The following is a 21,513-nucleotide window of genomic DNA, read 5'->3' on the forward strand; positions in this document are numbered from 1 at the left end:
GGCTTGGGCATGCACCGCTTTGGTATAAGAGAGCTAATGATAGCCCCTGCTTCCCAGGGTTGCTGGGTTGGTGTTAAATAAGATACGGCCTCCGATGGCCAGGCAGACACTTTGGCACAGAGCAGACAGGCACTAGTGCCAGCAGCTATAATTATACCTCGAGAAGGAGAACCGGAGATGGAGGAGTCCGCTGGGTAGAAGGTACAGAAGTGAAAAGGAAGCCAGACAGAAGGCAGACAGATGGCAGAGGCCTGCAGGCAGCAGCCAATGCGAGTGGGTGGGGGCCGGGAGCCAGAGGGAAGAGGCTGAGGGGCACCTGCATTGGTTTGCTCGGCCTGCAGGTAACAGAGCACTCAGATCCCGTGGCTTCAGCAGTAGAAATGCATTGTCTCACAGTCCTGGAGGCTAGAAGTTTGAGATCAAGGTGACAGGAGGGTCCCTTTCTTCTGAGGCCTGTCTCCTTGGCTGGCAGATGGCTGTCTTCTTGTGTCTTCCCACAGTCATTCCTCTGTGTGTATCTGTGTCCTAATCTCCGCTTCGTTTTTTGCGGGGTTGGGGGGGACGAAGTCTCACTCTATCACCCAAGCTAGAGTGTAGTGGTGCGATCTTGGCTCACTGCAACCTCCACCTCTCAGGTTCAAGTGATTCTCCTACCTCAGCCTCCAGAATAGCTGGGACCACAGGCACACGCCACCACGCCCGGCTAATTTTTGTATTCTTAGCAGAGATGGGGTTTCACTATGTTGGCCAGGCTGGTCTTGAACTCCTGACCTTGTGATCCACCCACTCGGCCTCTGAAAGTGCTGGGATTAAAAGCTTGAGCCACTGCACCCGGCCTATTTCTGCTTCTTTTGTTTGTTTGTTTGTTTGTTTTTGAGACAGAGTTTTCCTCTTGTTGCCCAGGCTGGAGTGCAATGGCGCGATCTCAGCTCACTGCAACCTGCGCCTCCGGGTCCAAGCGATTCTCCTGCCTCAGCCTCCCGAGTAGATGGGATTACAGGTGTGAGCCAGCACGCCCAGCTAATTGTGTATTTTTAGTAGAGAAAGGGTGTCTCCATGTTGGTCAGGCTGGTCTCGAACTCCCGACCTCAGGTAATCCTCCTGCCTCAGCCTCCCAAAGTGCTGAGATTACAGATGTGAGCCACCGTGCCCAGCCCAATCTCTGCTTCTTATAAGGACACCAGTTGTGCTGGATTAGGGCCCATACCCTAATAACCTAATTGTAATTTATTTATTTATACTTTTTTATTTTTTATTTTATTATTATTTTTTTTTGAGACGGAGTCTCGCTCTGTTGCCCAGGCTGGAGTGCAGTGGCGCAATCTCCGCTCACTGCAAGCTCCGCCTCCTGGGTTCTCGCCATTCTCCTGCCTCAGCCTCCCGAGTAGCTGGGACTAGAGGCACCCGCGACCACACCCGGCTAATTTTTTGTATTTTTAGTAGAGACAGGGTTTCACCATGTTAGCCATGATGGTCTCAATCTCCTGACCTCAGCTTCCTAAAGTGCTGGGATTACAGGCATGAGCCACCGCGCCTGGCCTATTTTTGTTTTTTGAGACGGAGTCTTTCGTTGCTGAGGCTGGAGTGCAGCGGTGCGATCTTGGCTCACTGCAACCTCCGCTTCCCAGGTTCAAGTGATTCTACTGCCTCAGCCTCCGGAGTAGCTGGGACTACAGACACCCACCACCACACCTGGCTAATTTCTGTATTTTTAGTAGAGAAACGTTTTCACCACGTTGGCCAGGCTGGCCTTTAACTCCTGACATCAAGCGATCCGTCCACCTCAGCCTCCCAAAGTGCTGGGATTACAGGCGAGAGCGACCACACCCGGCCCCATTGTACTTTAGTTACCTGGAGTGCAGTGGCGCAATCACTGCAGCCTCTCACTTCTGGTCTCAAGGAATCCTCCCACCTCAGCCTCCGCGGTAGCTGGGACCACAGCCACTCTACCTACACCTGGTTAATTTTTTTTTTTTTTTTTTTTTTTTTTGTAGAGATGAGGTTTCACCATGTTGCCCAGGCTGTTTTCGAACTCCTGAGCTAAGGCTCCCAAAGTCCTGGGATTACAAGTGTGAGCCACCGTACGTACCCTGCCTATTTTTAATTTTTGTGGGTGCATAGTAGGTGTATATACTTATGATCTCCAGGACATATGTTGATACAGGCATGCAATGCAGAATAATCACATCACAGTAGCTGGGTGCGGTGACTCACGCCTATAGTCTCAGCACTTTGGGAGGCCAAGGTGGGTGGATCACCCGAGGTCAGGAGTTCAAGACCAGCCTGACCAACAGGGTGAAACCTCATCTCTACTAAAAATTCGAAAATTAGCTGGGCGTGGTGGTGGGTGCCTGTAATCCCAGTTACTCAGGAGGCTGAGGCAGGAGAATTGCTGCAACCCGAGGGGAAGGAGGTTGCAGTGAGCCGAGGTCATGCCACTGCACTCCAGCCTGGGCAACAGAATGAGGCTCGGTGTCAACGACAAAACAAAAACAAAAATTTTGCTAAGAGAGTAGATCTCACATTAAGTGTGCTTTGGTTTTTTTGTTTTTGTTTAAGACGGGGGTCCCCAGCCCCTTGGCCATGAACTGGTACGGGTCTGTGGCCTGTGAGGAACTGGGCCATAGAGCAGGAGATGAGCAAGCAGGCAGCAAAGCTTCATCTGTATTTACAGCCGCTCCCCATCGCTTGAGCCTCCTGTAAGATCAGCAGCGGCATTAGATTCTCACAGGAGTGCAAACTGTTAGGAATAACACTTAAAATTTTAAGCAAATTGAACACTTGAACAAAGGATTTTTAACAAAGTAATTTTATTTTTGTGCAGAGGGGTTTTTGGCCGGTTGTTATGAGTATACTTGAACAAAGGGGCACGAGAGCCTTTATTTTTGACACAAGTTTTGTTTTTGTACCCTTTTTTTATTGGCCAGGGTCGGGTTGTATAATTTAAACTAATTTTGGTTGGCTAAACATTTGATCTTTTTTAGATAAGGTGGGCACGTAAAACAAAGTGGAGAGGAAAGGGGAAGGGTGTCTGCAATAAGCTAGAAATTTAGTTTTTTTTAAATAAGGAAACGCATGTGAGCTGGTACTGATAACGCCTGGTACTGTGGCGTGCCTGGGCATCTAACAAAGGCAAAAAGGAAAAACAGGAGAAAAAGGAAAAAGGGGGGTGGGGTACTATGAATTACAGAATAAAAGATCAGATTATTTGAAGAGAAACCTTATCAAATCCCACAAAACCCTATTGTGACCTGCACACGCAGTGATCTAGGTTGTGAGCTCCCTGGTCTGTCACGGTCTCCCATCACCCCCAGATGGGACCATCTAGTTGCAGGAAAACTGAAAGATTCTTGTAACTGGTTCTACCTTAAAAGCGCGCCAATAGTCAACACGAGGCAGTGTGAAGATTTTTTTTTTTGAGGCGGAGTCTCGCTGTGTCGCCCAGGCTGTTGCAGTGGCGCTATCTCAACAATATGCTGTATCAATGAGCACCTGACTGCAGGCGGGCTGAGGCCTAAAATGGCATCAGCACCAGATGAGGACGGGGCAGGGGTTTCATGGTCTCCCTTAAACAAGAAGTCCCCCAGTCTGATGTAACTGCTGTGTGGTACCCAGATGGCCTCTGTCTCCATCTTCAGGGATAGGTGTCTTCCAGCCAAGTTCCCTTCCTATTGCTGCAATCTTGCTGGCGCCCACGGCTGGTGCAGCTGGCCTTACACCTTGTGACTGAGCCCGAGAGGAGTTGTTCCTCCTCCCTTCAAACTTTCAGGCCCTGGGGATAATCTTTCACACACAAGCCCCACGGCTCGCCCTAGATTCTACATGATGGTGAGTTGTATAATTATCACATACTACAATGTGATGATCAAGTATATCTGTGGGAAAATTGTCTTCCACAAAACCGTTCCCTGATGCCAAAATAGTTAGCAACTTGGTTTAAAAGATGGGGTTTCAGTGTCCTATTTACCATGATACACCATGTCAGGCATTGGTAGGGTTCTTGGTCAATACTGACTTCAAGAAGTAAATTGCAGACCCTCACCCTATTACAGTTCTTAAACATGGCGTGTCCAAAGTTTGTTTCTTCAGATGCATCCGCAGTTCACTCCTTCTGGTAAGTTCGTAGTCTCGCTGACTTCACGACTGAAGTCGCAGACCCTCACGGTGAGTGTTACAGCTCTATAAAACCAGCACGTCTGGAGCTGTTTGTTCTTCCTAGTGTGTTTGTGGTCTCGTGACCTTCAAGTGTGAAGCTACAGACCTTGACGGTGAGTATTGTAGCTCATAAAAGCAGCGCAAACCCAAAACACAAACACCAACAAGCTCTGTTAAGGAGAAAAATAAAAACTAACCCTCCACAAACAAAAACAAACCGCAAACTGGTGGGTTGGCAGCCTGCTTTTATTCCCTTATCAGACCCCACCACATCCTGCTGATTGGTCCATTTTACAGAGTGCTGATTGGTCTATTTTACAGAGAGCTGATTGGTCCATTTTACAGAGCACTGATTGGTCCACTTTGACAGAGCACTGATTGGTGCATTTACAATCCCTGAGCTAGACACAGAGTGCTGATTGGTGCATTTACAATCCTTTAGCTAGACACAAAAGTTCTCCAAGTCCCCACTAGATTAGCTAGACACAGAGCACTGATTGGTGCATTTACAAACCTTGAGCTAGACACAGGGTGCTGTTTGGTGTGTTCACAATCCCTGAGCTATACACAAAGTGCTGATTGGTGCATTTACAATCCTCAAGCTAGACATAAAAGTTCTCCAAGTTCCCACCAGATTAGCTAGATACAGAGTGCTGATTGGTGCATCTGCAAACCTCGAGCTAGACACAGAGTGCTGATTGGTGCATATGCAATCCTTCAGCTAGACATAAAAGTTCTCCAAGTCACCACCCAACTCAGGAGCCCAGCTGGCTTGGGCTAGTGGATACCTGGGTGGGACCGCGGGGCGGAGATGCCCGTCAGTCCAGCGCCGTTTGCCGGTGCTCCTCAGCCATTGGGCGGTCCATGGGACCAGGAGCCAGGGCGCAGGGGGCGACGCCCGTTGACGCGCCTCAGGCCGCGCGCGGCAGCCCACGCGGGGCGGGGGACTCAGGCATGGCGGGCTGCAGGTCCTGAGCCCTGCCCGGCGGGGAGGTGGCTGAGGCCCGGCGAGAATTCGAGCACGGCGGGGGTGGGCTGGCAGCGCTGGGGAACCCGGCACACCCTGCGCAGCTGCTGGCCCGGGTGCTAAGCCCCTCACTGCCTGGGACCGGTGGCGCCGGCTGGCCGCTCCGAGTGCGGGGCCTGCAGAGCCCGCGACCACCTGGAACTCGCGCTGGCCCGCGAGCGCCGTGCGCAGCCCGGGTTCCTGCCCGCGCTTCTCCCTCTACACCCCGGGGCAAGCAGAGGGAGCCGGCCAGCCCAGAAAGGGGCTCCCACAGTGCAGCGGCAGGCTGAAGGGTTCCTCAAGCATGGCCAGAGCGGACGCCGAGGCCGAGGAGGCGCTGAGAGCGGGCGAGGGCCGCCAGCACGTTGTCACCTCTCAATATGATTTTTTTTTTTTTTGCGACAGTCTCACTCTGTCACCCAGACACAGTTCTGGGATTACAGGTGTGAGCCACTGCGCCTGGCCCTTTTAGCAAAATTTTTAAGTGCCCGGGATAATATTGGTAACTGCAGGCAAGTTTTTTGTTTCTTTTGTTTTTTTTTTTTTTTTGAGACAGAGTCTCGCTCTGTCGCTCAGGCTGGAGCGTAGTGGCGCGATCTCGGCTCACTGCAAGCTCCGCCTCCTGGGTTCATGCCACCATTCTCCTGCCTCAGCCTCCCGAGTAGCTGGGAATACAGGCACCCGCCACCGTGCCCGGCTAATTTTTTTTTTTTTTTTTTTTTTTTTTTTTTTAGTAGAGACGGGGTTTCAACGTGTTAACCAGGATGGTCTCCATCTCCTGACCTCGTGATCCGCCTGCCTTGGCCTCTCAAAGTGCTGGGATTACAGGCTTGAGCCACCGCGCCCGACCAGGCAAGATGTTAATATAGCCAATCTGTAGAATGTTTCTTTTTTTTTTTTTTTTTTTTTTTTTTTTTGAGACGGAGTCTCGCTCTGTCGCCCAGGCTGGAGTGCAGTGGCCGCATCTCAGCTCACTGCAAGCTCCGCCTCCCGGGTCTACGCCACAATCTGTAGAATGTTTCATCTTGCTTATCTGAAACTTTTTTTTGAGACAGTCTCACTCTGTTGTCAGGCTGGAGTGCAGTGGCACGATCTTGGCTCACTGCAACCTCTGCCTCCCGGGTTCAAGCGATTCTCCTGCCTCCGCCTCCCAAGTAGCTGGGACTACAGGCGTGCGCCACCACGCCGGGCTAATTTTTGTATTTTTAGTAGAGTCGGAGTTTCACCATGTTGGCCAGGATGGTCTCGATTTCTTGACCTTGTGATCCCCCTGCCTCGGCCTCCCGAAGTGCTGAGATTACAGGCGTGAGCCACCGCGCCTGCACATCTGAAACTTTATACCCATTAAACAGACTCAAAAAAAAAAAAAAAAAAAAAACAACCAAAAAAACCCACAAAAAACCAGAAACAGTGAACTCCTGGCCAGACACGGTGGCTCACGCCTGTAATCCTGTACTTTGGGAGACGGAGGTGGGCGGATCACTTGAGGCCAGCAGTTTCAGACCAGCCTGGGCAACATGGCGAAACCTCATCTCTACAAAAAATATGAAAATTAGGCCAGTCACAGTGCTCATACCTGTAATCCCAGCGCTTTGGGAGGCCAAGGCAGGAGGATCCCTTGAGTCCAGGAGTTCGAGACCGGCCTGGGAAACATGGTGAGACCCAGTTTCTACAAAAAAATACAAAAATTAGCCAGGCCAAAGTGGCGTGTGCCCGTGGTCCCAGCTACTTGGGAGGCTGAGGCGGGAGGATTGCTTGAGCCCTGGAGGCAGAGGTTGCAGTGAGCCGAGATCAAGCCACTGCACTCCAGCCTTGTTGACAGAGTGATACCCAGTCTCCAAAATTAATTAAATTAAAGATTAATTGGGCTTTGGGTACATACCTGTGGTCCCAGCTACTTGGGAGGCTGAGGCGGGAGGATCGCTTGAGCCCAGGAAGTTAAGGCTGCAGTGAGCTATGATCACACCACTGCACCTCCGCCTTGGTGACAGAGGAAGACTCAGTCTCTAAATATATATATATATATATATATACACACACACACACACACACACATATATGTATATATGGAAGAGACTTCTGCAGATTAAAGGTGACTAAGATATATGACAACCAAATGCACTAAGTGAAAGTACATTATATCCTAGATTTTTTATTTTTGTTATTTTTAAACTATTTTATTTTATTTATTTATTTTTTTGAGACGAAGTCTTGCTCTGTCGCCCAGGCTGGGGTACAGTGGCGCGATTTCGGCTCACTGCAAGCTCTGCCTGCCTGCAAGCTCCGCCTCCCAGGTTCACACCATTCTGCCTCAGCCTCCTGAGTAGCTGGGACTACAGGCTCCCACCACCACACCCAGCTAATTTTTGTATTTTTAGTAGAGATGGGGTTTCACCATGTTAGCCAAGATGGTCTCGATCTCCTGACCTCATGATCTGACCGCCTTGGCCTCCCAAAGTGCTGAGATTACAGGCGTGAGCCACCGTGCCTGGCCAATATTTTTTAAAAAAATGTGAGATGGAGTCTCACTGTGTCGCCCAGGCTGGAGAGCAGTGGCACGATCCTGGGTCACTGCAACCTTCACCTTCTGGGCTCAAGTGATTCTTCTGCCTCAGCTTCCCCAGTGGCTGGGTTATAGATGTGCACCACCATGCCCAGCTAATTTTTGTATTATTTTTTCTTTTTTTTAGTAGAGACGGGGTTTCACCATGTTGGCCAGGCTGGTCTCGAACTCCTGACCACAGGCGATCCACCCACCTCGGCTTCCCCGAGTGCAGGGATTACAGGTGTGAGCCACCACGTCCAGCCCCGTATACTATTGCAATTTTTTTGTAGCTTTGAAATTTTGCAAAATAAAAAGTTGGGGAAACAAAGCACCCTCCCTCCTTCCCATATGTTCTTCCAGCTGCCATCATTTCACCTTCTGTGTACAGTGAATATTCCTGGGAAGAGTCTGTGTCCTGTGTCCCTGCATTCTCATTCCTGGTGAAATGTTTTAATAACTGGCTCACCAGAGAAACAAACCAACCAAAGAGCTCCTGACTTGGAGTATTTGCCAATTCCTGTGGTGTAAATTCTCCCACCACTTGTGGTTGATTTGCTTGTAGCTGATTGCAAGCTACAAACATGGCATCATCAAACAGAATTGGTACACAATGCAGTGACTCACATAATATAGTATTTCCAGCACACAGACATCATATATGTGAATAACTCCAAGATCAGCCAGGTGCAGTGCCTCGTGCCTGTAACCCTAGCACTTTGGGAGGCCGAGGTGGGAAGATCGAGTGAGCCCAGGAGTTTGAGACCAGACTAGGCAACATAGCAAGACTCCATCTCTACAAAAAAGATTATTTATTTATTTTATTTATTTATTTATTTATTTATTTATTTATTTACTTATCTGAGACGGAGTCTCGCTCTGTCCCTCAGGCTAGAATGTAGTGGTGCAATCTTGGCTCACTGCAACCTCCACCTCCCAGGTTCAAGCGATTCTCCTGCCTCAGCCTCCGGAGTAGCTGGGATTACAGGCATGCACCACCACATCCGGCTAATTTTTGTATTTTTAATAGAGATGGGGTTTCACCACATTGGCTGGGCTGGTCTCAAACTCCTGGCCTGAAGTGATCCACCCACCTCGGCCTCCCAAAGTGCTGGGATTATAGGTGTGAGCCACCGCGCCCAGCCTGTCTCTACAAAAAATTTATAAAGTAGTCAGGCTCTGTGGCTTGTGCTGGTCATCCCAGCACTTTGGGAGGTCAAGGTGGGAGGATCACTTGAGCCCAGGAGTTCGAGACCAGCCTGTGCAACATAGAGAGACCCTGTCTCTACAAAAAACCACAAAAATCTGTCGGGCGTGATGGTGCATGTCTGTAGTCCCAGCTACTGGGGAGGCTGAGGTGGGAGGATCACTTGAGCCTGGAAGGTCGAGGCTACAGTGAGCTGTGCTGGTGCCACTGCACTCCTGCCTGGGCAATAGAGTGAGACTCTGTCTCCAAACAAAAACAAAAACCCTCAAAAGCATAGATAATAGTAACATGTAGCAGCGTAATTAGGAAGTGATAAATTTTGTGTATTTATTACGTTTGTTTTAATATAATCTATTTGATCATAAGTTTATACAATTAATTGTTTACACATTGGCCGTGTTTAGCAAGAGGTTTTGAATTCTTGAAGATGTGCCAGCTGGCTCTTGTGAGTCAGTGCAAGCTGGCTCCAGCACGCATCTGTAAAACCATCTCCACTCATTGAAATCTGCCTCCCGGGCCCACCACTCAACCAAAACCCCCCTTGCTCATCTCACCAATGACCTTCATATTGCAAAATGCAAACGGCGGTGGCTACATTTCTGTTCTTGCCTTGCCTGAACTGTGTAGCACTCGCCTCTGCTGCTTCCATCTGCCTTCTCCAAGTTCCTCCAGATCGTCTTCCTTTTTTTTTTTTCTTTGAGATGGAGTCTTGCTTTGTCGCCCAGGCTGGAGTGCAGTGGTGCGATCTCAGCTCATTGCAACCTCCGCCTCCAGGGTCCAAGCAATTCTCCTGCTTCAGCTTCCCAAGTAGTTGGGACTACAGGCGCCCGCCAGCACAGCCGGCTAATTTTTTGTATTGTTAGTAGAGACGGGGGTTCACCATGTTAGCCAGGATGGTCTTGATCCCCTGACCTCATGATTTGCCCACCTCAGCCTCCCACAGTGCTGGGATTACAGGCATGAGCCACCGTGCCCCGCCTTGAGAAAGAGTTTCACGCTTGTTGCCCAGGCTGGAGTGCAATGGTGTGATCTCGGCTCACTGCAACCTCCATGTCCCAGGTTCAAGCGATTCTCTTGCCTCAGCTTCCTGGGTAGTTGGGATTATAGGCGTGCACCACCATGCCCGGCTAATTTTTTATTTTTAGCAGAGATGGGGTTTCACCATGTTGGTCAGGCTGGTCTTGAACTCCTGACCTCAAGTGATCCACTGGCCTCGGCCTCCCAAAGTGCTGGGATTACAGGAGTGAGTCACTGTGGCCAGCCTCCCACTTCTTTTTGTTTTTGAGACGGAGTCTCGCTCTGTCACCCAAGCTGGAGTGCAGTGGCAGGATCTCAGCTCACTGCACGCTATGCCTCCCAGGTTCATGCCATTCTCCTGCCTCAGCCTCCCAAGTAGCTGGGACTACAGCCACCATGCCTGGCTAATTTTTTTGTATTTTTAGTAGGGACAGGGTTTCACCATGTTAGCCAGGATGGTCTCGATCTCTTGACCTCATGATCCGCCCACCGTGGCCTCCCAAAGTGCCCCCTCCTTTTTTTGAGACAGAGTCTTGCTCTGTTGCCCAGGCTGGAGTGCAGTGGAGCAATCTTGGCTCACTGCAACCTCTGCCTCCCAAGTTCAAGTGATTCTCATGCCTCAGCCTCCTGAGTAGCTAGGATTACAGGTGTGTGCCACCACGCCCAGCTAGTTTTTGTACTTTTTGTAGAGACACGGTTTCTCAGTGTTGCCCAGGCTGGTCTCGAACTCCTGACCTCCAGTGATCCACCTGCCTTGACCTTCCAAAGTGCTGAGTTTACAGGCATGAGCCACTGCATCTAGCCCACACCTGGCTAATTTTTGGATTTTTGGTAAAGACAGGGTTTTGCATTGTTCCCCAGGCTGGTCTGGAATTCCTGGGCTCAAGCAATTCACGTACCTCAGCCTCCCAAAGTGCTGAGAATACAGGCATGAGCCACTGCGCCCAGCCCCCTCCAGGTCCTCTTTCTGTTGGACAGTCTTGCCCAGGCTCCTGGAAGGGCTCTTAATAAAGAAATTGTTTTTTAGAGATGGAGGTCTCGAGTGGGCATGGTGGCTCACACCTGTAATGCCAGCACTTTGGGAGACCGAGGCGGGAGGATCACCTGAGGTTGGGAGTTCGAGACCAGCCTGACCAACATGGAGAAAGCCAGTATCTACTAAAACACAAAATTAGCTGGGTGTGGTGGCGCATGCCCGTAATCCCAGCTGGGATTCTGAGGCAAGAGAATCACTTGAACTTGGGAAGCAGAGGTTGCGGTGAGCCAAGATCACACCATTGCACTCTAGTCTGCGCAACAAGAGCAAAACTCCATCTCAAAAAAAAAAAAAAAAAAAAAAAAAAAAAGAGATGGAGGTCTCATGCTGTCTCCCAGGGTGGAGTGCAGTCGCGTGATCATAGCTCACTGCAGCCTCCAACTGATGGGCTCAAGTGATCCTCCCACCTCAGCCTCCTGAGTAGCTGGGATTCCAGGTGAGAGACACCATGCTTGGCTTACTTTTTATTTTTGTAGAGACGGGGTCTTGTTATGTTGCCCAGACTGGTCTGGAACTCCTGGGCTCAAATGATGCTCCTGCCTCAGGCTCCTGAGTTGCTGGGATAATAGGACTGAGACGCGGATCCTGGATTAAAGGACTCTTCTATCTCCACTTTATCTCTGGGTCTTTGACACGCTCATATGACACCCTGCCTCTGGCTGTTCAATGCCGTAGCTCCCCTCCCCTCTTTCCTTCCTCCCTCCCTGCCTGCCTTCCTCTCTCTCTGTCTCCCTCCCTCCCTTCCTTCCTTCTTTTTTTTTTTTTTTTTTTTTTTTTTTGACACAGGGTCTCTCTCTGTTGCCTAGGCTGGAGTGTAGTGGCACAATCACGGCTCACTACACCCTTAATTTCCCGGGCCTCAGCGATCCTTCCATCTCAGCCTCCTGAGTGTCTGCGACTACAAGCACGGGCTACCACACCAAGCTAATGTTTTGTATTTGTTGTAAAGATGAGGTCTCACTATGTTGCCCAGGCTGGTCTCAAACTCTTGGGCTCAAGAGATCCTCCCGCCTCAGCGTCCCAAAGTGCTGGGATTATAGGCATGAGCCACTGGGCCCGGCCGAACTCCGTACTTTCAACCACAACTAAGAATCCATATTTCTAGCCCAGACCTTATTCTCAGCAACACACCTGTGTACACCAACTGCTTAGTTTGCTCCTCTTGGCATCACGACATTTCCAACAAAGCCAGAGTGGAAACCCTCATCTCTTACTCCCACCTTGAGGGGGAGCTCCTGAGATGGAGAACACAGGTCCGTCCAGCCCAGAAGCCAGGAATGCATGCCCTCCGGGGCCAAGCTGCCTCCCTTTGAAAGAATGAAGTCCCATAAACCCATATCACAGGTTAATAATGCAAAAGGACTGGGCGGGGTAGCTCACGCCTGTGAGCCCAGTGACTCAGAGGCTGAGGCAGGAGGATCGCTTGAGCTTGGGAATTGGAGGCTGCCATGAGTTAGATTACGACACTGCACTCTAGCCTGGGTGACAGAGCAAGGCTCTGGTTCTTTAAAAAAAAAAAAACAAAACAAAACAAAACAAAAAAAAACGGCTCCAATAAGGTAAACAGCAGCAGCAACATACATTAACTCTCCCAGGGGACCAACCCTCCTCATCACCGGATTGCATGGCCATGTTAAAATACCGCCACTTGGTGGCGGCATTCTTCGAATGGAAAATAGCATCTGAGATGCTGAAATGACAAAGGCCTGGGCTGCTTCGGGTCAGAGAGTGTCAATTCACACTGAATCGAAGTAGGACTGGACCACAGTCAGCCTACTCTCAGCTTTCCCTTCTTATTCGGGGTCAAAACCAACAGGCGTCTTCCCAAAGCGCCGCACAAGAGTGGGCTCCTTCGTTTTCCTGGAGCAACTCACTTGCTGGTATCTCAGTCATTGTCAATCAGTCAGTCATTGCAGGGACAGCCATAGACAATTACTCTGGAGCTGGTCCGCCGGTCAATCAGAATCCAGTCGAATCCGTTCTTGGGGTCGGTGGATCCACGAGCCTGTACCACCTGCCACCAGCGCCCGGCGCGTTCTGTAGCGGAATCACCGCAGGTGACGGAATCCACGCCCTTGGGCTCCGCCCCTTCGTAGTCGCGCCCAGTCACAGATCTGACCCTCCCAGGAGGGCCCGTCCCCCGGCCCACAGCCAGTCACAGGCCCCGTCCTTCCAAAACACTGCCCTATCAGAGGCCAAGCTCTCTAGGAATTACCTACCCTTTTAATGTCCCGCCCCTATGACGGACCCAATCGCAGGGCTCTCCCTCCCCGAAACCCCGCTCCCAGACCGGCGTGTCTCAGGTTTGCGCCACTCTAGGCTGAAGCGGCGGATGACGCAACCGGGCCGCGCCGCGAGAAGGTCACACGGTTCTCCAACATGGCGGCGGCGGCGCTGCGGAGTGGCTGGTGCCGCTGTCCACGGGTGAGCGGCGGTGCAGTGCTAGCAGGGCGGGCTTAGAGGTCTTCTGGGCCTTCGGCCACCAAGGCTTTCTTCTCAGGCCCTTGGCCCTCGCGACCCTTGCTTGGGCTCCGTAGAAAGCTTGGGGTTGGATCGTTGGGTCAGCAGAGGCCAGGACAGGGGGCACAGAGCGTGGCCTGAGGGCGGGGACAGAGCTTACCGGGCAGGGGGCGGCGATGCGCGGAGCCTGGGAGGGAGCTGATCACCCTTCGCCCTCTGATCAGACTCCACGTGTACAGGAGAGTGAATGGTCGCCAGGGCGGCGGCGTCCCGTGGAAAAAAGTAGAGGGGAAGGCAAAAAAACGTGAACTTCACAGCTCTCGGTTAAATGCCAGGTCCGCTACCGAGAGCATTTCTTGTCTCGTTTCTTCTAACGTTCATTGTGGACGTGCGAGAGGTGGTTCACGCCCTGGCAGGCTCTTAGGTCCACAGGGCAGTGGGAGTCAAGACATGTAAGGCGCACTCAGAAAGTAGTACTTCAAATTGCTCGTGCTCTTCGTTTTTTCTTCTTCTTTTTATTTGTTTATTTTTTTGAGACGGAGTTTCGCTCTTGTCGCCCAGTCTGGAGTGCAATGGCGCGATCTCGGCTCACTGCAACTTCTGCCTCCCGGATTCAAGCGATTCTCCTGCCTCAGCCTCAGGTGGATGACCTGAGGTCAGGAGTTCGAGATCAACTGGCCAGCATGGTGAAATCCCGTCTCTACTAAAACCCCATCTCTACTGAAAATACAAAATTAGCCGGGCGTGGTGGTGCATGCCTGTAATCCCAGCTACTCGGGAGGCTGAGGCAGGAGAATCGCCTGAACCCGGGAGGCGGAGGTTTCAGTGAGCCAAGATCATCCCACTTTACTCCAGCCTGGGTGACAGAGGGAGACTCCGTCTCAAAAAAAAAAAAAAAAGTTATCCTCAAGTAAATGCAGGAGATGGTAGGCACCTGTGTAAGTTTGGGATGTTCCATGGGGTTCTCAGAGGTAGGAGGCAGAGAACAGAGAGAAAAACGGCCCAGGAAATGTGGAAATGGTGGAGAAGTTGTATGTGGTCTTTTGACATCAACACGCCAGGTTCAGGTGCCAAGTTGAACAGGACCTTCACAGAGCTTTTTTTTAACCCCCAGTTTTTTGTGGAGGCAGGGTCTTGCTATGTTGCCCAGGCTGGTCTCAAACTCCTGAGCTCAAATGATCCTCCCGCCTCAGCCTCCCAAAGTATCGGGATTAGAGGCATGAGCCACCAGCTCAGTGCCTGCACAGAACTTAAAGTTCATCATTTGGTAGGAGAATAAAGTGCCTTTTACTTTTATTTGATTTTTTTTTCTGAGACAGAGTCTAGATCTGTCGCCCAGGCTGGAGTGCAGTGGCATGATCTCGGCTCACTGCACCCTCTGCCTCCCGGGTTTAAGCAATACTCCTGCCTCAGCCTCCCAAGTAGCTGAGACTACAGGTGTGTGCCACCACGCCTGGCAAATTTTTGTATTTTTGGTAGAGACGGGATTTCACCATGTTGGCCAGGCTGATCTCGAACTCCTGGCTGGGTGATCCACCCGCCTCAGCCTCCCAACGTGTTGGGGTCACAGGCGTGAGCCACCACACTCGGCCAGCAAGTGCCTTTTACATGAGGTCAGCCAAGTCTTTGCCCAGAGTGACTCCCCTAAATTACTCTGTTTATAGCCCAACCCTTGAGGGGGACATTGTAGGTTTATTCCAGAGTTGTCCCTGGGGACATTATCGATGTTTGTGTCTGAAAATCCAGTTCTCTCATCTTTGGAGGCTGGCAGAGATGGGGTGGGCTCACAAGAGAAGACTGCTTGCCACTAGCATAGAAGCTTAGAGTGCCTACTTTCAGACTAAGAAATTAAATTGTACTGGTACATTTAGCCTTCTTCCCCCCCATGGGTTGGCATTTCCTGGGACCTGTCTATTTTCCCCCAGTTTCAGGGGCACGAGGATAGATATAGGCCCTGGAGGTACACACACAGCATTTTCTCTTTCCACCAGCTTCTACTTGCTTCTCAGACTTTGGGAAGATTACAGAGTGCCTGGCACGCATCAGGCATAAGATAAAAATTGGCCAATGAGGCCAGGTGCGGTGGCTCATGCCTGTAATCCCAGCACTTTGGAAGACTGGGGGAGGGGTGGATCACTTGAGGTCAGGAGTTCGAGACCAGCCTGGCCAACATGGCAAAAACCCTTCTCTCCTAAAAATACAAATATTAGCCACGTGTGATGGTGCATACCTGTAATTCCAGCTACTCAGGAGACTGAGGCAGGAGAATCGCTTAAACCCGGGAGATGGAGGTTGCAGTGAGCCGAGATCGTATCACTGCACTCCAGCTTGGGCAACAGACTGAGACACTGTCTCAAAAAAAAAAAAAAAAAAAAAAAAAAAATTGGCCAGTGAGTCGCAGGCGACCCCTGCTGTTTTGTGTGTGGTCTGCTTACTTCTTGGTCAGCCTCTTGTTAGAATGGATCTTTCTCGTCTCTTCCCCCCATTAGAGATGCCTCGGCAGTGGAATCCAATTCCTTTCCAGCCACAACCTACTCCACGGGTCGACCTATCAGATGCGCCGGCCGGGCGGAGAGCTGCCACTGGTAAGTGACTCAGGATGCTCAGGCCAGCAGACACAGGGGAGGCCTGAAAATTCCGATCCCATTGGCAGGAGGGAGGTTGTGGGGCGGTGGAGGTGGCTCACACCATCTCAGTGGTGGGCCTTGTGTGTCTGGGGCCTTCTGAATGACAGATCCCAGCGTGCCTGGCCTTCTCGGTCGCAGAAACACTTGACCTGCCTCTTGCTTGATGTCATGAGGGGATAAGGTGCTGTCAGAATAGCCCGTTGTGTTGGCTGTAATGCTTGGAGGAGACCCTTGTATTGAACTGAATTCTGCTTCCCTGTGACCTCTGCCAGTGGGTGCCTCACCAAGCATGGCTATTTCCTTTCCTGGAAGATAGCCCTTTGATCATTGGTACAGTCACCTCGTCACACCCAGAACTCAGTTTATCCTGGTCACTCCTCTTCAACTGTGCTTCTGTTGGTGTCTCAGCATCATGAGGACAGAAGCCCAGAACCTGACTCCCTTCCCCAGATCGGTACATTTGGGCAGCGCACACATTCTCTCTCTCTCTCTCTCTCTCTCTCTGTCTCTCTCTGCGCGCCCAGAGCCTCAGCTCAGCTGCCTCTTCGCAGGCAGCTACCTACCTCTCCAGTCCCGTCCTGGGGCCATCGTGGGTGTGGGACAGGACCTGTGACTCTTCCCTTACTTGTCCAGTCCCCCGCCACACACACACACTCCCATGGTTTGTAGCCCAAGAGTCTCTGGTAGGGCTGCCATAAGGTTGTGTGATCCTGGATGGTCTTACTTAGAACTTGGGCTTCCCCTGGAAAAAGGCTAGCCAGGGTGGCATCTGAATGGGACTGCAGCCTGCTGACAGGAGGCCTGGCCACCTGTCCTGGGGAGCAGCACTGGGCTTTTTTTTTTTTTTTTTTTAAAGACAGGGTCTCACTCTGTGGCCCAGGCTGGAGTGCAGTGGCACTATCACGGCTCACTGCAGCCTTGAACTCCTGGGCCTAAGTGATCCTCCCACCTCAGCCTCCTGAGTAGCTGGAACCACAGCTGTGTGACTCCACACCTGAGCACCAGGCTGGATGCGGCTTTCTCTTGTAGCTTGACAGGAGCCAGGGAGGGGATCCCACTTGGAGCTGGTATACCCAACACAGCTGTGGAAACGTTGACCACAGGTGGCCACTTCCCCGATTTGATTATCGTATGATCATTCATTAAACTGTTTCTCTGTTTTGTTTTGTTTTGTTTTGTTTTTTGAAACAGAGCCTCACTCTGTCGTCCAGGCTGGAGTACAGTGGCAAGATCTCGGCTCACTGCAACCTCCACCCCCAGGTTCAAGCAATTCTCCTGCCTCCGCCTCCTCAGTAGCTGGGACTACAGGCACTCACCACCACACCTGGCTAATTTTTGTATTTTTAGTAGAGACAAGGTTTCACCATGTTGGCCAGGCTTGTCTTGGACTCTTGGCCTCAAGTGATCTGCCCACCTGGGCCTCCCAAAGTGCTGGGATTACAGGCGTGAAACACTGTGCCCAGCCTGCCTTTTTTTTTTTTTTTTTTTTTTTTTTTTTTTTGAGATGGAGTCTCATTCCATCGCCCAGGCTGGAGTACAGTGGCGTGATCTCGGCTCACTGCAGCCTCCGCCTCCCATGTTCAAGCAGTTCTCCTGCCTCAGCCTCCCGAGTAGCTGGGATTACAGGCACCCACTACCACACCAAGCTAATTTTTGTATTTTTAGTAGAGACGGGGTTTCCCTGTGTTGGTTAGGCTGGTCTGGAACTCCTGACCTTAAGTGATTCGCCCACCTTGGCCTCCCAAAGTGCTGAGATAACAGGCGTGAGTCACCGCACCCAGCCTTGATTTGCTTTTACAAGGCTTTATCTTTTTGAGCAGTTTTAGGTTTACAGAAAAATCGAACAGAATGTCCAAAGAGTTGCCATGCCCCTCCTCTCCCATCCAGCACACAGTTTTCTATTCTTCACCTCCTGCATTAGTGTGGCGCATCTGTTACAATTGACTGGATGTTGATACATTATTATTAACAAACGCATAGTTTACCTTCTGGTTCCCTCTTGATGGTGTAGGTTCTCTGTGTGGCCATGATTACAGTATCATAATAGTCGTTTCACTGCCCTAAAATTTTTCTGTGTTCCCCCCACTCATCTCAGCCTCTCCCTGCCAACCCCTGGCAACCACTGATCTTTTACTGTCTCCAGAGTTTTGCCTTTTCCAGAATGTTCTATAGTTGGAATCAGACAGTATGTAGCCTTTTCAGATTAGCTTCTTTCACTTACTGTGATATGCATTTAAGGTTCTTCTATGTCTTTTCACAGCTTGAGAGCATATTTCTTGTTTTTATTATTATTATTATTATTATTATTATTTATTTTTGAGATGGAGTCTCGCTCTGTCCCCCAGGCTGGAGTGCAGTGGCACCATCTTGGCTCACTGCAGGCTCCACCTCCTGGGTTCACGCCATTCTCCTGCCTCAGCCTCCCAAGTAGCTGGGACTACAGGTGCCCGCCACCACACCCGGCTAATTTTTTGTATTTTTAGTAGAGATGGGGTTTCACCATCTTAGCCAGGATGGTCTCAATCTTCTGATCTCGTGATCCCCCCACCTCGGCCTCCCAAAGTGCTGGGATTACAGGCATGAGCCACCGGGCCCAGTCTTTTTTAAAAATTATTTTATTTTATTTTATTTTATTTGAGATGGAGTCTCGCTCTGTCACCCAGACTGGAGTGTAGTGGCATAATCTTGGCTCACTACAGCCTCTTCCTCCCGGGTTCAAGCAATTCTCGTGCCTCAGCCTTCTGAGTAGCTGGGACTAAAGGCACACACCACCATGCCCGGCTAACTTTTGCATTTTTTTTTTTTTTGAGACGGAGTCTCGCTCTGTCACCCAGGCTGGAGTGCAGTGGCCGGATCTCAGCTCACTGCAAGCTCCGCCTCCCGGGTTCACGCCATTCTCCTGCCCCAGCCTCCCGAGTAGCTGGGACTACAGGCGCCTGCCACCTCGCCCGGCTAAGTTTTTGTATTTTTAGTAGAGACGGGGTTTCACTGTGTTACCCAGGATGGTCTCGATCTCCTGACCTCGTGATCTGCCCGTCTCGGCCTCCCAAAGTGCTGGGATTACAGGCTTGAGCCACCGCGCCCGGCCAACTTTTGCATTTTTAGTAGAGATGAGGTTTTACCATTTTGGCCAGGCTGGTCTCAAACTCCTTACCTCAGGTAATCTGCCCACCTCAGCCTCCTAAAGTACTGGGATTACAGGCGTGAACCATCGCGCCCGGCCTGTTTTTTAAATAGGGTGTTCTGTTGCCTAGGTTAGTCTCAAACTCATGGCCTCAAGCAATCCTCCCTCTTCAGCCTCCTAAAGTGCTGGTATCACAGGTGTGAGTCACTGCACCTGGCTGAGAGCTCATTTTTTTTTCAGCACTGAATAATATTCTATTGTCTGGATACACCACCCTTTTATCACCTGCTGTTTCTTTGTCTTTTATTATTATTATAAAAGAGATAGCTAATCATCATTAAATGTATATCAACAGAAAAGAGAACATCTAGAAAAATCCCTCAGAGTCCCTCTGTGGGGCAGTTCATTGTATGTTCTTCTAGTGTGTTCTTTAAATTTTTTTTCTTGTACATTCTTTCTAGTCCAAATCATATTCTTCTGGAAACAGAAAAGGCTTTCTGTCCGGCTTGCTAGATAATGTCAAACAAGAATTAGCCAAAAACAAAGAAATGAAAGAAAGTATAAAAAAATTCCGTGACGAGGCCAGAAGGCTAGAAGAATCAGACGTGCTCCAGGAGGCCAGAAGGAAATACGTGAGTTTCTTTGCTGCTTTTTTTTTCCCCCAACCTAGGCTGGAGTGTAGTGGGGCGATCTTGGCTCACTGCAACCTACGCCTCCCAGGTTCAAGTGATTTCCCTGCTTCAGCTTCCTAAATAGCTGGGCTTACAGGCATGCACCACCACGCCCGGCTAATTTTTGTATTTTTAGTAGAGACGGGGTTTCACCATGTTGGCCAGGCTGGTCTCGAACTCCTGACCTCAAGTGATCCGCCCTCCTAAGCCTTCCAAAGTGCTAGGATGACAGGTGTGAGCCACCGCATTAGGCCCCTTTGCTTCTTACCTTTCTTGGTTGACATGTTTGTTTCCAGGGCCAGGGTTTCTCCAGGCCAGGGACAGCCAGAGGAGCTCAGAGCTGGACGGCTGGGGACAGGGTGGCTTGTGAGGAAGTGAGGTCACTGCTCTGATGCACTAGTAAGAGGGAGCCAGGGGACAGGAGCGGGTCTCCAGGCCTCTGGGTTCTGCCATGCGACCATGCAGCGTTCTGTACAGCTTGAAGCATGGTCCCCAGACCAGCAGCAGTGGCTGCTCCTGGGAGGGGATGAGCAGTGCAGAGGCTTACACCCTCCTAAACTGCCAGGCCAGCACCTGCATCTTCACAGGCCCCCAGGCACTTCATGCACACCAGCTTTGGGCTGCAGCACTCCTGAGAGCTCCCAGCTGTAGCCCTCTGAGTGGAGCCGGGTGGAAACTGGGTGATGGCGTTGGTATTTTATTTTATTTTATTTTATTTTGTTTTATTTTATTTTATTTTATTTTATTTTGTTTTGTTTTGTTTTATGAGATGGAGTCTTGCTGTGTCACCCAGGCTGGAGTGCAGTGGCGCCATCTTGGCTCACTTCAACCTCTGGCTCCTGGGTTCAGATGATTCTCCTGCCTCAGCCTCCCAGGTAGCTGGGATTACAGGAGCCCGCCACCACACCGAGCTGATTTTTTGTTGTTGTTGTTTTTTGAGACAGTCTTACTCTGTTGCCCAGGCTGGAGTGCAGTGGTACGATTTGGCTCACCACAACCTCTGCCTCCTAGGCTCAAGCAATTCTCCTGCCTCAGCCTCCTGCGTAGCTAGGATTACAGGCACGTACCACTACCACCCAGCTAATTTTTGTATTTTTAGTAAAGATAGGGTTTCACCATGTTGGCCAGGCTGGCCTTGAACTCCTGACCTCAAATGATCCACCTGCCTTGGCCTCCCAGAGTGTTGAGATTACAGGCGTGAGCCACCGCGCCCAGCCCTGTATTTCTTTTTGTAGAAATGGGATTTCTCCACCATGTTGGCCAGGCTGGTCTCAAACTCCTGGCCTCAAGTGATCTGCCCGTCTCAGGTTCCCAAAGTGCTGGGATTACGGGTGTGAGCCACTGCTCCCAGCCTGTGATTATTAATTGTGACTTCTCTTCTTGAGCAGCTGCCAAGCCCTGGCTTCTGGGAATGGCTCTGCGTTCCTTTATTTGTAAGGGCCCTGCGAGGCGGGTACCGTGTCCCATCTTAGCAGTGAGCACTGAGCCTCGGAGATGCACCTGCCACGGGACCCGTGGAATTTGGTTTGGTTTGGTTTAGTTTGTGGTTTTTTTTGTTTGTTTTTTGTTTTTCTCTTTTGAGATGGAGTTCCGCTCTGTCACCCAGGCTGGAGTGCAGTGGTTCGGTCTCAGTTCACTGCAACCTCTGCTTCCCTGGGTTCAAGCGAT

The 21,513-nt window shown here is 50.7% G+C and overlaps 1 protein-coding gene across 1 annotated transcript in view; it reads left to right on the forward strand.

Annotated features, from left to right (window-relative positions):
- The window catches only part of TIMM44 (translocase of inner mitochondrial membrane 44), a 108,293-nt gene that overhangs the window by 76,974 nt on the left and 9,806 nt on the right, over positions 1-21,513 (forward strand). Inside the window, exons 2-4 of the mRNA XM_050770517.1 lie at positions 13,281-13,387; positions 15,913-16,008; positions 19,636-19,806. Of these exons, the coding sequence (XP_050626474.1) occupies positions 13,343-13,387; positions 15,913-16,008; positions 19,636-19,806 (312 nt within the window). The 5' untranslated portion in view covers positions 13,281-13,342. The remainder of the gene's footprint in view (positions 1-13,280; positions 13,388-15,912; positions 16,009-19,635; positions 19,807-21,513) is intronic.

The sequence above is a fragment of the Macaca thibetana genome, chromosome 19 (assembly GCF_024542745.1).
Source record: "Macaca thibetana thibetana isolate TM-01 chromosome 19, ASM2454274v1, whole genome shotgun sequence".
In the NCBI taxonomy this organism is placed as follows: Eukaryota; Metazoa; Chordata; class Mammalia; order Primates; family Cercopithecidae; genus Macaca; species Macaca thibetana.